Source organism: Ursus maritimus, unplaced genomic scaffold (assembly GCF_017311325.1).
Source record: "Ursus maritimus isolate PB19 unplaced genomic scaffold, ASM1731132v1 scaffold_20, whole genome shotgun sequence".
Classification (NCBI taxonomy): domain Eukaryota; kingdom Metazoa; phylum Chordata; class Mammalia; order Carnivora; family Ursidae; genus Ursus; species Ursus maritimus.
In genome coordinates this window covers 30762213-30779618 of record NW_024424453.1, presented here as the reverse complement: position 1 = coordinate 30779618, position 17406 = coordinate 30762213, and the positions used below count along the sequence as shown (strand labels likewise).

Sequence of the window (17406 nt, the reverse complement as noted above, 5' to 3'; positions counted from 1 at the left end):
CTTTGACATCGGCCACAGCAACATTTTCATGACACATTTCCAAAGGCAAGAGAAACAGAAGAAAAAATGAACTTGTGGGACTACATCAAGATAAAAACCTTCTGCACAGCCAAGGAAACAGTCAAAAAAACTAAGAGGCAGGGGCGCCTGGGTAGCGCACTCGTTAAGCGCCTGCCTTCGGCTCAGCGCGTGATTCCGGCGTTATGGGATCGAGCCCCACATCAGGCTCCTCCACTGGAAGCCTGCTTCTTCCTCTCCTACTCCCCCCGCTTGTGTTCCCTATCTGGCTGGCTGTCTCTCTGTCAAATAAATAAAATCCTTAAAAAAAAAAAAACAACTAAGAGGCAGCCCATGGAATGGGAGAAGATATTTATAAATGACACTACAGATAAAAGACTGGTATCCAAGATCCAAAAAGAACTTCTAAAACTCAATACACAAAAAACAAATAAATCATAAAATGGGCAAAAGATATGAATAGACACTTTTCCAATGAAGACATACAAATGGCTAACAGACACATGAAAAAATGTTCAAAATCATTAGCCATCAGGGAAATTCAAATCAAAACCACACTGAGATACCACCTTATGCCAGTTAGAATGGCAAAAATTGACAAGGCAAGAAACAACAATTGTTGGAGAGGATGTGGAGAAAGGGGATCCCTCCTACATTGTTGGTGGGAATGCAAGTTGGTACAGCCACTTTGGAAAACAGTGTGGAGGTCCTTTAAAAAGTTAAAAATTGAGCTACCCTATGACCCAGCAATTGCACTACAGGGTATTTACCCCAAAGATATAGACGTAGTGAAGAGAAGGGCCATATGCATCCCAATGTTCATAGCAGCATTGTCCACAATAGCTAAATCATGGAAGGAGCCGAGATGCCCTTCAACAGATGACTGGATTAAGAAGATGTGGTCCATATATACAATGGAATATTACTCAGCTATCAAAAAGAATGATTTCTCAACATTTGCTGCAACATGGACGGGACTGGAGGAGATAATGCTTAGTGAAATAAGTAAAACAGAGAAAGACAATTATCATATGATTTCTCTCATCTATGGAACATAAGAAGTAGGAAGATCGGTAGGAGAAGAAAGGGATAAAGAAAGGGGGGTAATCAGAAGGGGGAATGAAGCATGAGAGACTATGGACTCTGAGAAACTGAGGGCCTCAGAGGGGAGGGGGTGGGGGAATGGGATAGACTGGTGATAGGTAGTAAGGAGGGCACGTATTGCATGGTGCACTGGGTGTTATACGCAACTAATGAATCATGGAACTTTACATCAAAAACCAGGGATGTGCTGTATGATTACTAACATAATATAATAAAAAAATAGTATTATAAAAAAGAAAAAAGAAAATATTTCCAAAACTTAGAAAAGGCAGGAGAGATTATTGAGTCTTCTTTGAGCACAATGCTGAACTTAATTTCCTATTGTCTGGGCTATTTTATAACTCCGTAGAGGCAGAGGCTAACTTGAATATTTTTGTCTAGAAGAGATGCAAATATTTATTGTTCATTGGAACAGACAGCTCGGGGGATCTGGTTTATGGCCCTGTTGGCCACTAACCAGGTTTGTACCTAACCCAACTATCCTCTTGTAAATACTTTAGCTCGTCAAAGACTCTTTGACTCTGTTTTAACATCTTACTAGTTTCCTCACTGATTAATAAGTGGAACAAAATCCTTGACGTGTTCGTTTTATATTTTCATGATATTCATAATTTTACCGTTTTGAAAATTATACTTTAACATTGGCCAGAATTTGGTCACACCATATACCTAAACCAGTCACCCCAAAGGGAAAAGAGATTACCTCAATTTATTTCCAATAATATCCTCCACATTCACTCCCTTCCCTCCTCATTGCCCTTACCTACCAGTACTGAGGAGGGCCCAGCCTCCTCAGGGCTCATGGGGTTCTGATATTAAGGGAGAAGAGCAGAGTAATAGTCATTGTGTAGGTGCTCAGCAGTTCCTGTGATACCAAGGGAACCCCAAGAGTGGTCATAGAATAGGCCAAATTTTATTTAACCCTCTATTTGTTAACTATAATTGTTTTGCCTTTAATCTTTAAGTAGTCAACATCACACTTATGCAGAGCCCAGCTCTAGATGTTGTGGGAATATAAGAAGGCAGGAGAGAATATTGATTAAAAGCAAAGCTTCTATTTTTTTTTAATTAATGAATGAGCCCCACTAGATGGTATTTATCTTTGTGCCAAGGATAGTGCTTTTAAAATCAATATACATTTACTGAGCATTTACCATGAGTAAAACAGAACTATGATACTTTGTAGAGTCAAACAGACCTGTTTGTACTCATAGGCAAATTATTGGGCAAATTAGCCTCTCGAAGCCTTGTTTTTCTCATCTCCAGAGTGCGCATAAGGATAGTAGCATAGTGCTTTAGGTGATAGCACTGGGGTTTGTTTGCCGTGCGAAGAGGTGGCCCAGACCTGTGTTGTCCACCTTTATTCTTCCCCTTCCTCTCCATTCTTGAAAGCATTGCTTATTCCTCTGTAATTCTCCGAAGACTTTAGGAGAATAAAGATTATTTGAATTAGAGGAAACTCCTGCCCTTACATACAATTCTAATTGCATTCCTTGTTTGAGTGTGTGGCTATTTGTCTCCATAAAGTAAAGTAGATGGGCTTTCTGAGTGGCTCTTCTTTGGCCCTATTCCTCAGCCATGATTTATAGCTTTGCTGTGGATGACTGAGGTCTGACCACATTGCTACGCCTGCATTATCACTAATTGTAATGGTAAAAAATCATTTATTTTTATAACTGATATTTCTAGTGTTAACTGATAACAGTACAGTTTTGTGGGCATGTACTTAAGAGCAATCATTTGTTGGGAGAGAAGTTTCCTTCTGAATGTAAATATCTATATTGGTAACTTTATAATTATAAATAATTTTTAATAAAGTGATGAGAACTGGGTTCCCCTCTGCCATCTTTTATAGTTATTTGTGTACTTTTCCTTTATCTCTCCAACCTGATTGTAAGCATGATGGGATATATGGCCTTGTCTTATGAATCTTTATCATTTTTCACATTATGTTGTATAGCACATTGCAGGTAGTTGGCACTCCTTAATTGTTTTTTAGGATTAATAAATGAGCCCCACAAGATGGTACTCATTTTTGTTCCAAGGATAGTGTTTCTAAAATTAATGTACATTTATCGAGCCTCTACCAAGAGTAAAGAACAGTGTAGAAGAGGAAAAGATGATACAGACCTGGCCTGAGTTTTTGCCAAGGCTTGTGGAGGCATTGGTAGGGCCAGATCTTCTAGTCTCTCATAGGCCACATATAGTATTTTATATTCTATTCTGGAAGCAGTGCAGACCCATGGAAGGTTTTTAAGTTAGGGATTCAAGAGCAGATTTTAATTTTGTAAAGCCACATGCCTATGCCCAGCCGAAGTCTCATGAATGCTGCTTGCAAATTGGGGTCTCCTGTATAAGCCTGATGACTAGATACACCATAGTAATTGATGCATACTATAATCATGAATTGTTAAAAAATATTCTTTGTGAAGTTGGAGAATTATATAGTCCATTTTGGAAAAATGTCGATCAAAAATAGTTTGAAAAGTTCAGGCACCTGTAAATCCAAAGATTCAATCAAGTTTAAACTACCAGTTTAATTAAACGATTATAGTGTTACAGGGGATAATATAGTCAGGTAAGATGCAGACCTTGTAGAGCTTAGAATTTTGTAAGAGTGATTGGTCAATTGTAGAATGTGGTGTGAAAAGAAGAACAGAAGTGGAAGAGTATGTCTAACTTGCTGATAGTAGTAGGAATGGTAGTTAAGAAAGTGATACAGGGGGGATCCTTTTCTAAGGTTGGGCCTCTAGGAAACAGCCCGGGGCAAGGATTGAAATGCTGATATCTGCCTTGGGTGGTATAGACCCAGGGTGGTGAGAGTGAGGACAAATTGAAACGAGGTGAGTGCCTGAAGCAGACAAGTGTGTGTTACTGTACTGGCCATCGATTCACAAAAAGCTGGAGAAAGACCCCAGCAGGCTGCCTGGCAGGGCTATTTGTATGGTTTATAAACACGGGTAGCATGCCTTAGGGAGAAAAAGAGAAAATGATTGCCCAGCTTCTTTCTCCTCTTGTCTCCTACTGGTCTACTTCAAAGGAGCTAACTCCCTTGCACTTTTAGGATGTGTCATCTAGTTCCTTACATTGCCAGTTGGAATGCTTGATTCCGTGTCCCATAGTGTGTGTTTCATCCTAGTCCAGATGTGGCAGGAGCACGAGGGCCTGACATCCTCAGGCAAGTGACTAATTGGCCTCCAGAACCAGCGCCTTTGGAAGGAAGGGGGTAGTCAGGGGACTCCAAGGAGGTACATGAAGTTTGTATCCAATACAGTCCTAAAGGACAGACAGGATTCTGAGAGGCAGAGATGAAAGAGGAAGGCGTTTTAAGATGAGCAGTAACATAAAGGAAGGAACGCGTGTGCTGCATGTAAGGTAAACAAGTGCTTTGTTGGCTTCAACAGAGATGTGACCATTTCTTAGCCCATATTTTCTTGGTTTGTAGTTATTCTTGAGGTTTTTTTTCCTTTTAAAAGGTACTTCAAATATATAACTAAATGTTTATTCCTCCATTAGATTTTTTTTTTGTAGGAACAAATAGGTGTAAAAGGAGGCTGCAAATGGAAGACTCCAAATGTGAAGCTGTCCTTGATTCAGCCAACAGTAGGGGTCCCGGAGGGTCTTGAGCAGGGAGTGGGATGTTGAAGAATGAAGGGGGAAGGATGATGGCGTTTAAACCACTCCCTATAGTTCATCATTCCTTTCTGCTTGATAGCCTCACACAACTTTCCTTTTGATATATTGGTGGTAGCAATAACAATAGAAGTATGAGCAGTAACAGTAACAACCACCACAACCTTATCCCATAGCTTCATTCACATCTCTGTTGCAATGTCACTTTCTCCAAGGCCTTCTTGACCACCTGATCTCAACTATAAACTAGTCTTCCTTCCCTGCTTAGTCTCTAGCTCCTTGCTCTGCTTTATTGTTTTAAAGGATTAAGTTAGCAGACATCATAAGCACCTGATGGGGTTCCTGATGGGGTTCTAATGTAACCTCATTGAACCATATGTGTGCTATGTGTGAACTGTATGGTGCTGATTGATGCTTGCTTTATTGATTAGTTCATTGTCAGTTTTTGAAAATATTCTATGTGTGCCTGAAAGAACATGCATTTTTAAGTTTGATGAAATATTCAATTTATGTGTATTAGCTCAAGCTAATTGTGTTTTTCAAATCTGTAATTGTTTTACTAAAATCTATATCCTTACTAATTTTTTGCCTACATTAATTACCAAGGGAAATATGTTTTTTTTTAAGATTTTATTTATTTATTTGACAGAGATAGAGACAGCCAGCGAGAGAGGGAACACAAGCAGGGGGAGTGGGAGAGGAAGAAGCAGGCTCATAGCGGAGGAGCCTGATGTGGGGCTCGATCCCATAACGCGGGGATCACGCCCTGAGCCGAAGGCAGACGCTTAACCGCTGTGCCACCCAGGCGCCCCCAAGGGAAATATGTTAAACTTCCCACTATGATTGTGGATTTTTCAATTTCCCCTTAAATTTTTATTAATATTAATTTTTCATAATGTATCTAAGCTTGTGTCAGAAGTTGCACACAAGTACAGAATTTAAAAATTTTCCCAATAGGGGCGCCTGGATCGCTCAGTTGGTTAAGCATCCAACTCTTGATTTTGCTCTGGTCAGGATCTCAGGGTCACGAGATTGAGCCCCGAGGCAGGCTCTGTACTTGGAGTGGAGCCTGCTTAAGATTCTCACGCCTCTCCCCCCGTCTCTCTCTCTCTCTAAAATAATAAATAAATAAAAATTTTTGCAATAAATTACTTGATTTTTTCATTATGTAGTGATACACTTTTTTTTTTTTTTTTGAGAAGGAGAGAGAGAGAGAGAAGGTGCCCCTGCCTACGCAGGGTTGGGGGGGGTGGGAAGAAGGAGAGGGAGAGAAAGAATCTTAAGCAGGTTCCATGCCCAGTGCAGAGCCCCAGCCTGGCATGATCTCAACAACCCTGAGATCATTACCTGAGCCAAAATCAAGAGTCTGTCGCTTAACCAACTGCGCCACTCAGGTGCCCCTGTAGTGATACTCTTTATCCTTAATTTACCTAATACTGCTTTTTACTAGTTTCTTTTGCCTGGAATATCTCTTCAATCCTTGTGCTTTTAACCTATGTCCTTACTTTTTTTTTTTAAGTGTGTTTCTTATAACAGTTCTTTTAAAATAGCTTAGTCCCTTTTCTCTGTGTTTTAATTCATGACTTTAGTCCATTGTGATTAACAATATATGGAATGTTTCTACCCTTGTATTTTGTGACGTACCTTTTTCTCCTTTACCTGCTTTCTTTTTCTGGTTTTTGAGTGAATGGTGGACAATGTATATGAAGTAGTGGAGAGATGTTGGGTGATACTATCTTCTTCTGGAGAGGATCTGATTTTTTTCTGGGGGGTAGTTATAGTAAGGGCAGATCACCTTGAGCTAATGGGGGACTGAGTTTGGTTTAAGGCTGGTTTCAAACTTTGTGAAGGCTGGTCTAGGTCCAGTTTGCCTTTCTATCTAAGAAGTAGGCCTTGAGGGTTTCCAGGACCCTTCCTCATCTTTGTGAATCTCCTGAAAACTGCTTAGTTTTTAACCTCTTAGCAGCCACCTTCTCCTTAATGTCTTCCCCTGAACAGCTTAGGATTCAGTTACGTGCCTCAAGGGTGAAAAGCCACGCAGAATATCGGACTCACTTTTGTTCTCTTTACTGGAAAAATTTCCCCTCAATTCCTGGCTGCCTTGTAGCCCTGAACTGTAATTTTTGCCTCCTGAGCCCAGGAAAAGTGCTGCAAGCTCTAGCCCAGGGCATTCTGCTGATGTCAGCTGCCCTGAGAGGAACACACCACGCAGAATGTTTGGCTCAGCTAGAGCATTTCCTTTCTTTCCAGGGTCTGGCTCCTCAAGTGATGACTGCCTTCGCTTGCCTTAGGTGATCTCTGATATCTTCAAAGACCTGCTGCTGTTGTTTTTTTAATTTTACTCAGATTTTACATTGTTCAGATGTTTCAGTGTTCTCTATACAGCTGTGGAAAGTGGGAGATTTAGTGTGAAATAAGCTTACTCCATCATGGTTGGAAGCTCAGGTTTTATTCTTGTGTTTTTAATTTCAATCACATTTCTCCCCTAGAAATTCTATTTGGTTGGTTTTCAAATCAGCATCTTCTTTTTTTGGATAGTATCCATTTTCTATCTTATGTTTTCTATTCCTTTCTTTATGATTTTAATCTCTTAAAATATACTTATTTTATAGCTTGAATCCTTTTAGATTATCTGAAAATCTCAGGGGTGTGATTTCACTGTATGTTATCTGCTGACTCTTAGTTTGCATTTGCTTCTGCCAGATGCCCCAAGAGGGTATAAGCAGCTGAGAACCAATTTTTCTGTTAATTTCTTGGCTTGGGATTTCTGAAGCCATGCAGCTATTGCCTATTTGAATCCCAAATGTGAGTGAGCAGAGAGATACAGTTACGAGGTAAGAAGAGAGATAGATATTTTTTTCTCCGCTCAGAAGTTCAGACCTATACAGATCAACTTTCTTGTCATTTTGTTCACTTGTAAGTGGATGTTTCTTAGGTCATTCTTTCAGTTAAGGTACAAACCACTTATGGGATTCTGACGTATTTGTGTCTATATATTCCAATTCTTCACATTACATGGGCTCGAGGTCTTGGCTCTTGTTTGTGTGAGGTCACTAAAGACAGCCCATTGGTTACTGAGCTCAACACAACCCCCTAGGGCAGCTGAGAAATCAGTACCTACTGCCCACACTGATTTTCAGTTTTCTGTTTGTATAAACCATCAGGGATTAGCTTCATTTTCTTGCAAGCTCAGCTGTGCATAGGTGAAGATATTTATAGACTTTATTCCACATTTTTTGGTGTTTTTTAAGTAAATGTTTTCAAGTTGTCTAGTTCTCTATAATTCCAGAAACAAAAGTCTTAACTGACATAATTTATATTGTTGGCTTATACATGTTATCTATTATAAAATATCATCTTGAACATTATTATTTCTACAAATACATAAAACCTGAACATTTGGATTTAATATATATAATAGGTTATATATATATATATATATATATATATATATAACATATAGCTACATATATGTTCTATAAAATATATATTATATAAATATACTTAACATATAATACATATTTATGTATAACATATAATATGTAATAGATTATGTATAATAGATGACAAAGCTTTATGATAACTGGTCTATCAACTGAGCGTATGGTTAATAGATACAGTGCTATGTAGATCATGCTACAGAAACACAATAAAATTTGACCTATTGAAATAATGTAAACCACGTCATTCTTTTCCCAACTACATGTTCTGCTTATTTTAAAACTTTGTTTTTATTTATTTATTTAAGATTTTATTTATTCATTTGACAGAGAGAGAGACGGCCAGTGAGAGAGGGAACACAAGCAGGGGGAGTGGGAGAGGAAGAAGCAGGCTCCCAGTGGAGGAGCCGATGTGGGGCTCGATCCCAGAACGCTGGGATCACACCCGGAGCCGAAGGCCCCAGGCACCCCATAAAACTTTGTTTTTAAAACTCCTATTTCCTCAGGGGAACTAGAAAATGCTGTGGATTTGTAGCTTTTAAACACTGAAAGATATATCTGTGGGACTGTGTATTTATCACTTCACATACACCCATATATATTATCCATATTAGAAATCAAAAATTTTATATTTTGCATGAAATTTTATGTCCTTTTTTGCCTTTTTGTAGGATGATACTTCATCGAGACTTGAAATCAAAGAATATATTTCTGAAAAACAATCTGCTTAAAATTGGTAAGATTTTTAAAAATATACATTCCAGAAAGATGGGAGAATATATTCTAGATGTTAGCTGTATATCACATTCAAATATATAGTAGCTAGAAGTGTTAGAGTAATCACTGGTTTATTTTAACTTCTCAAACTTTTGTTTTTACTTGGTTGGAGCCAACAAAACCCAATTATTTTGTTTCTGAGTATCTGATATAAATTGAAGTGTAAGACATTTGCCATGTACTTGATAGATTAATAATTTTTGAGTTCCTTCTCCATGCCAGGCATTTGCAAGTAGTTAGAGTTGTTTTACTAACTCGGTTAATTAGTACAGGTTTCCTGCTTATTTTATGGCAAGCAATTAGCAGTTATCACAGATAATTAAAATATTGGTATCATGGATTTATTAATTTTTAGTTCTTCTTCAGAACTGTACGTCCTCTCATAACAGTTACTGGATTGTTCGGTCTTCATGTAAGATGTTCTTAGAGAGGGAAAGCCTAAACGCATGTGACTAGTTAGAATAGTAAAGAGAAGTTAATGGATTTTATAGTCATGTTTTTAAACATGTCTCAGGTCTTTTATTTGAAATCTTTTCTTTATTGTAACGAAGAACAAACTCTCCCTCCTTGGATAAAATCACAAATCATTATATTCGGCCCTCCAGAATAATTTTGTTTGTTGTTAGGCAGACCTGAAATAGCTTTTTGTTTCAAGTTGCTGGTTCTCCATAATTCCAGAAATAAAAAGCTTTAGCTTACATAATTCAGTTTCCTGGCTCAGTCTTCCTTCTCCTATAAGGCCTGTGTTTTTAAAGCTATTCACCAGCCTTTTAAATTTAAAAGATACCATTTTTCTTTTCCTTCCCTTTGAATGGTATGAGTCATTGCATATTAAAATTGTCAAATTAGACAGTTGTTAATTTCCAGGCTGATTTTCATGGTTTTAAAGTATTCATAAAAATTGTTATTTCAAGGGGATTTTGGAGTTTCTCGTCTCCTAATGGGATCCTGTGATGTAGCCACCACTTTAACTGGAACTCCCCATTACATGAGTCCGGAGGCTTTGACACACCAAGGCTACAACACAAAGTCGGACATCTGGTGAGTGGGCAGTGGGCTAGTCCAGATGATGTATACATCTGCCGCACTGAGAGAACAATGCGTTTCGTTTTTAGGCTCATTTACTTGCTGCATCCACTCACTTTATCCTTTTGAAGTATGAGTCATTCTTTGATCAAAGTAAAGAGGGTTTTTGGATTTGAAACTTGATTATTTCCATTATATTGATTTCAAAAGTTCTCTTTATTTATAGATTAGTTTGGTTGGTTTGGATTTTTTTCTTCTTGAACCACAAGGAAAAGTTCTTAATACATCATAAACATTAAATGTTGATATGTTTCTGCTAGCCTATTAAAGTATTTGTAATCCTAAACACTGTGCTTTATTTTATTTAAGATCAACTTCTACCTCTGTGGGGAATGTATGGCTTTATTTATTTATTTTTCTTCTTGATGCTTTTAAGAATTTTTACTGAAGTTATTGGCTTTTAAGAATAAATTTAAATAAAAAAATTGGGGGGTTTTCAATGATAGATGCATCTGAGATTTCTCCATTTATCTGAGCTCTTGTACCAAAGGAATTTCTTATTCTTTGTCATGGAACCAGTTTAAATCTCAATGCAGAAGCCATGTGGAAAATTATATTCTATTGTTAGCAATAGATCCTATTTAGGGAAAATCTCTTTTCCTTTGAAGAGGAATCATATAATTTTCGGCTTGTTAAGGGTTGAAAGGACAATCTAGCTGAGAGCCTGTTAATTAAGTAAATAATTATTGTATGCAAATCAACTTAAGTGTTCTGAGCTTTCAAAGATGAGCAATGTGAAAGATTATGTCTACTTCATTCTTCTAAAGAGGATAAAGTAGAAAGTTACCTTTCCTGTGGTTAGGGCAAAGTAAGCACAACAGGGGATGTGCCTTTGGATTTTCATAAGGGTCATTACTCATGTTCTTGTTCTGGTGCCTCCCAAGTGGGAGAGAACACTGTCACAGTAGTTCTGGCTATGGCCGATAACCATCCATTCTGTCCCTTCAGTTCACTCTTGTGATTATTCATTTCTAGGTTCTTCAATGGGTTTTGTTTTGTTTTGTTTTGTTTCATTGTTAGCCTGTTTCTACCCTGATGGTCTTTTCCAATTTACCTATCATATTTTCTCTAATCATAACCTTCCCCTAATACCCTCCCCCCAAACCAAAACCAAAATAATAGACAAAAACTGCAAAGATATGTTCAAATGAGTTACCTTAAATTTTGCTTTATTGAGCATCTACTATTTGCCAGTCACTGTGTAATAGCCCTTAGGGTATAAAATTTAAAAAGTAATAGGATTCCTCCCCTGAGGAAGAGTCTTCTTGCTCTTTTTAAAGTGCTTTCTTCAGTTTGAGATCAGTCTTGGGCTTTGGATTGGATTTGAGTTACCTATTTACATCTCTTTTTATACTTAACTTTTTTATTATTGTGGGCATTTAAAAAAGATTCAGGGGCACCTGCATGGCTCAGTTGGTTAAGCATCTGCCTTCAGCTCAGGTCATGATCCCAGGGTCCTGGGATCCAGCTCCGTATGGGGCTCCCTGCTCAGTGGGGAGTCTGCTTTTCCCTCTCCCTCTGCCCCTTCCCCAACCCCCTTATGCTCTCTCTCTCTCTCCCAAATAAATAAATAAAATCTTCAAAAAAAATAAAAATAGATTCAAATATATAATCTCTTCATGATTAAAATTACATGCTATGCCAGAAAGATGTTTACATCATGTCATTTGAATTAAGACTAAATTAATTTATGAAGCCCATTGTTAAGCCTTTGGCATTACATGTAGCAAGAAAGCTGGCTCTTTGGGGCAGGTATCTACATCTGTTTGCCAAATCAGATGTGTCTCCCCAGAAACTTGGGCAACAGTACCCACAGACAGAGGAGTAAAGCATATAGACTTTTTGTCTCAATTGTGTCTGTTGTAGTTATTTTTTTAAAAACTACTCCTAGTACTGCATAAAGAATTATAGAATTATTCCTAATATGGGAATTATAGGACTATCATAAAGAATATAGGAATTATCAGGAATATCAGAATTACAGGGATATAGACTAATAGAAATAATATTGCTATAATGTTTTAGGTTTACAAAAGTAATACCTGACTCAGGCAAAACTTAAAAAATCTAAAACCTCCCAAATATAAAAATACAGGAGAATTTTAATATATTTTGTGTGAGCTTTAGGTCAGCTTTCCTTGCAGAGATTATTAACTGTTCAGCAAGTACAAGCTAAGGATTTATCATCATCCTGACCCCAAAGAACCACCTTATTATGAATTTAGTAATTACCTTGGTTGTATCTGAATCAAAACAAGCTTATCTGGTAATGAAATTTCTATTGCTGAACTTAAAGTGGAAAGAATAAAGAGAACTATTAATTATAGTGGCAGATACATAAGTGTGATGAGTAATCTTTGGGAGACACTCTTAGAAAAATTAGATTGAATGGGGTTGAGAGTTTGTTTGTTTGTTTGTTTTAATCTCAGTGTGTAGCATCTGTTTACTGTGAAATATTTCCTTCCAATTGGAAACACTTGTGAATAATTGACGGGTGTTTTGTTTTAGCACTAATAGCTGTACATATTATATTTATAATGCCTAATGAAGAATTGGTATAATACTAATTATATTTCATCTGTTAATGTTTGCCCATTGTAACCTTATCCTCTTTCTGCAATCTGTTAAACCTTTTGGGATTCATTTATTTATAGCAATCAAGTACAGATAAGTCTCTCTCTTAAAAGTGGTTTAGGTTCCATAAGTTTATAAACACTTATTCAGAAAGTTAGGATAATTAGGTTCATTGAGGACAATACTTTGAATACTGCCGATCTATATAAGCAATTGCTGAACACTTTCCCCCCCACAGGAAAAATATAATATATGAGTTGTGTTCCTAGGCCATCTCTTTAAATTGATTTAAATTATGAATGGTTAGAATTTATTATTTTGGTAGGAGAAACAAATGAAGGACAATACTATTGGAATAATGATGCTGTAATTAAACAGAAAAGAAACAGAATATTTCATTGTCGGTCTTATCTATCTTGTTGTGAGAGGTCAACCAGATGGTTCTTTGATCTTGTGGCCCTATATTCTTTGGGTGAGTAAAGTGGAGGGAATGGTGGTGGGAATAGTAGAGGTGCCAGAGTATACTGTGAAGGTCTCAGGATTTTGCAAAAACCTGAGATCTGGTCCAAGGGTTGGCTACATAAGGGATACTGTAGGAGTCTAGTTCACACTCAACACTGGATTCAGACTTTAGTGATGTTGGGCAGAAGTGTCAGACAAGGATTAGCTATAAGTAGAAGAAAACAGAGAGGAACCAGCACCTGCCTGACCTACCAGAACTAAGAAAGTATCCTCACAGGAGAGCGTTCCCAAATTGGACAGGAAAAGGGAGCAGGGTGGAGAACAAGCCTATTTTCCAGTGAAGGATTTAGGAAAGGCAGAAATACAGGCCACCTTGGCAGCAGTTTTTGTAGTTAATGTGGGGCCTGCAGGTAGCTGGCAGCCAACAGCCCCATCTTGGTGAAGGAAGCTCTGGAGCAAGAGAGTCCATTTCTCTCAGCTTCCCATGGTCTGAGAAATTCTTGTATGGATTTAGAACTAAGCTGTTGGGCAGGGTATGCCTTTCTAGGAAGTGGGAACTGGTGTCATTGTCATTATTTTCACTTAACAGAAGCTGAAGTAGGAAAACATTTCAGTCAAGTGCAGATTTGGGTATTAATATCTTTTCTCAATGACTACCATGAAATGACTGATACGAAATCTGAGCATAATATCTAGCCTGGTCAGTTTTACAAAGGTCACAATACAACTGCAGCAACAGAACCAGGATTGCTGCTGTCTATGGACTGCTTACTCTGTGATTGACAGTTAATGTGCTAAGTGCCTTATATCCCTATATAAACATATTTGTTACTACAAAAAAAATCATACTATATATATTTCACAACCTGCTTTTTTTTTACTTGCAAAAGGAAATATTGCACTGCCGTAACAAAATATATCCATGTATCATTTAAATGTTTGCATAGTATTCTATACTTGGGCACAGTAATTTTTCAACTAATAATGTTTATTAAACATTGTGTAATGTTTTCTTTGAAGATTTTCTCTTTGTTTTTGTCTTTAAGCATTTTTAGGGCACAATGTATCTGGGTGTGGACTTGCATTTATCCTACCTGGAGTTAGTTGAGCTTCTTGGACATGTGGATTAATGTAGTTCATCAAACTTGAAAAGCTTTCAAGAATTATTTCTTTGAGTATTTTTTTCTCTTTCTCTCTCTCTCCTTGCCTTCTGGTACTCCCATTATGCACATGTTGTTGTACTTCATGGTCTCCCACATTTCTCTAAGACATTGTTCATTTTTCTTCATTTTTCTCTCTGTTCTTTGGATTGCATATCTGTCAGTCTATCTTCAAGTTCATTGATTCTTCTGCTAGTTAAAGTCTACTGTTGAGCCCCTTTGGTGAATTTTTATTTCAGTTCTTGTACTTTTCAACTCCAGAATTTCTATTTGGTGTTCTTTTATAATTTCTCTTTACTGACATTCTCCATTTGATGTGACATTTATATCGTACTTTATTTATTTAAACATGGTTTCCTTTAGTTCTTTGAACATATTTGGAAGTCTTTATCTGTTAAATCTGACATCTGAGACCTCTCAGTTTCTGTTTTCTGCTCCCCCCGCCACGCCGTGTATAGATATTTTCCTGTTTCTTTGCATATCTCATAATTGGTAAAAACTGGACATTTTAGATAATATATTGTATCCAATTCTGAACACTTATTTTCCTCGCTCTCCCATCTCTCTGGGTCTTGGTATCGTTTGTCTCTTTACTCATTTAGTGACATGCCTGGTTATTCTAGTGAAATGTATTTCCCTTCCAGTGTGAAATGTCTAGTGTTGATCTTCAGAGTATAGCCTTGGGCACGTTCACAGTTAGCCTTGGGATGACAGTAGTTTTAGCAAGGCTCTCTGTCCTTTTCCCTGTTCTCTCTGCTTAGCTATTTCTGCTGGTATTACACCCAGTTGTTAGCCTTCACTAATTGCCAACTCATTGCTTTATTATTTTCAAGAATGCCCTGAGACATGCATTGCTCTCCAGTCTCTTCCCATTAAATTTGAGTCTCTTTGCAGATGCAGTCTTTGAGGCTAGTCTTCAAGGTTTGAAATTTGCCTATTCTTAGCTAAGGTAGCTAGCCTATAGTTTAGTTTATTGTACTCACAGAGCTACCAATTTCCTCTTAATTGCTCCATCAAAATCTTCATTGTTTCTGAGAGCTGGAGTTTAGGCTTCAATATCCTTCCCTCTGTTCCAAATAAAATCAGTCTCTTTGGGGAGAGCTTCTGAACCCTCTGTTTTTATAGCCTGCCTTAGCCCTGGGCAAAATCTCTGAGCACTGTTCAGGAGCTGGAGGCAGAGACACGGCCCACTTTTCTTAGAGTGACGGTCCTGCTCATGAGCAGGCCAGGGGCAGTAATCTCTCTTCTTGGCTTGACTCTCCTGGCATGGAATGTCCACCCTGTGAGCAAGCTGGGGCAAAGGTGATCAGGGCCCCAGTATTCTCTGCCCACTGTTCCTGAGGTAGAGCCTCCATTCTACCAGTAGGGACTAGGTAGAAAAAAGGAGCCCTTAATATCTTGGTTACAGTCACCTGGAATTTAATCTCTGTAACACAGAGTTGGGGTGAGGAGAAATACTGGGAGCCTACCCCTCCTGGAGAGGTATCTAAGCCCAGGACAGGTTTCTGGAGGAAGTGAGAACCCCATCTTATTGGCCACACCCGCTCAGAGTGAAATTTTTGTCACTCAAGGGGCACCTTGCTACCTAACTTTGTTGAAAATGTTGGCCATGGTTTTTGGTTTTGCTATCAAACTGCTCTGTTTTACATGGAATTTAAGAAAGATCCAGAAACTATGCTTCTGATGTAGCTGCCATTTTTCCCCAAATATTCAGAATAAAAATTTTAACAAAATCCTTGAGTGATTTGTAGGCATATTAAAGCTCAGGGAGAACCAATAGAGGTTCTGGGACGTGACAGGCCCTTATAAAATGGTTGCTATATAACATTGCTCCTGAAGAATTAGTTCAAGCCGTCCAGTGTCTTTCATTATATTTGGATAAAGTTTATATTGATATTCAACTCCACCTCAGTATAGACTTATATTTAGATTACCACACACTAAAGCAAAACCCGCTATTCTTTTATTACATTTCTATTACTATTTATTCAATTGCTTAAGTTATGTGTACACTTTTCTAGGTGGATATTAGGATGATTCTCAATTATGTAAATAAAAATATTATCTAGAAGATCAGTAAAGCTGCCCCAACCGACTGGAGTCATGCATTGCTGTGGGTTAGGCTTCTCTTGGCAGAGTCTGGGCAGATATCAAAAAGGTAAATTTAGTTACCTTGAGACAAGAAAAGTCTGAGTTACATTTTCAATTCATTATCAAACTGTGCTTCAGAAATCCTTTGGGTAGTTCTGGGCAGCTTGGACAGATGGCAAGTTTATGGAGTTCAGGTGTAATTTGCTTCACACGCACCTGATCCCAGCCTTCCCTTTCACTGCTAAATTCCCTCCCTTAGGGACTTATTTGCTTACTTCTTCACAGTTGGTTGTATTTTGGATACATTGAAAGGAATGCAAATCATAGACTTCTAACTGAAATGCACTTCTGCCTTGTTTTGTTTTTTCAACTTGCCCCCTTCTTTCGCCCCAACCAACTCCCCACTTTCACATCACCAGATTTAAGATCTGGGAGTCAAGTAAAAGAAAAATCTTTAAAAATGATGGAATTGATGAGTTCAAGGTTATGTAATTATTCCCATATAGAAATGTTTGGTTGGAAGTTGGAAAATTTAAAACCATAGGTACACAGATGTATAGTTACTAGAATAAAACTACATATAATAGATTTTAACTTATAACAGGATAATAAAAAAATCTTTTACCCAAAGTTCCAGGTGATGTCTCTAATCAGATTACACTCATTCCAGGCGGGTGCACAGGGACCAGAGCAGGTCTCTTTCTACAAATCACTGGCTGACGAAGTCTTTCCCATGTGCTCAAGTGCAAGTAAGTCTTACTCGATCAAAATGAGACAGGTAAATGGAAAGCCATATGCCTTCAGTGTAGCTGAGAGGATTTCCAAAAAAGAGAAGTCTTCTATCAAGATTAATTGATTACTGAGTTAGCCTCTACATCTAATTGTTCTATAGTCCTTTAGCCAGATAATTTCACATATTTTTATAACCTTAATACATCCATGACATGTGGCTTCAGTAGAGATATGTCTCAATAAAAGCAGGATTTGACTTCACGATCAACTCATTGTACTTAATAGACCCCTAACACCCATTCCATGCCAAGCAACAGAAAAACACCCAA

The 17406-nt window shown here is 37.8% G+C and overlaps 1 protein-coding gene across 4 annotated transcripts in view; it reads left to right on the top strand.

Moving 5' to 3' along the window:
- NEK11 (NIMA related kinase 11) overlaps positions 1-17406 on the top strand; it is a 245475-nt gene that overhangs the window by 74982 nt on the left and 153087 nt on the right. For all 4 annotated transcript variants that reach the window (XM_040636821.1, XM_040636818.1, XM_040636820.1 and 1 more), the window contains 2 exons: positions 8867-8931; positions 9887-10013. In XM_040636821.1, coding sequence (XP_040492755.1) covers positions 8867-8931; positions 9887-10013 — 192 coding nt within the window. The remainder of the gene's footprint in view (positions 1-8866; positions 8932-9886; positions 10014-17406) is intronic.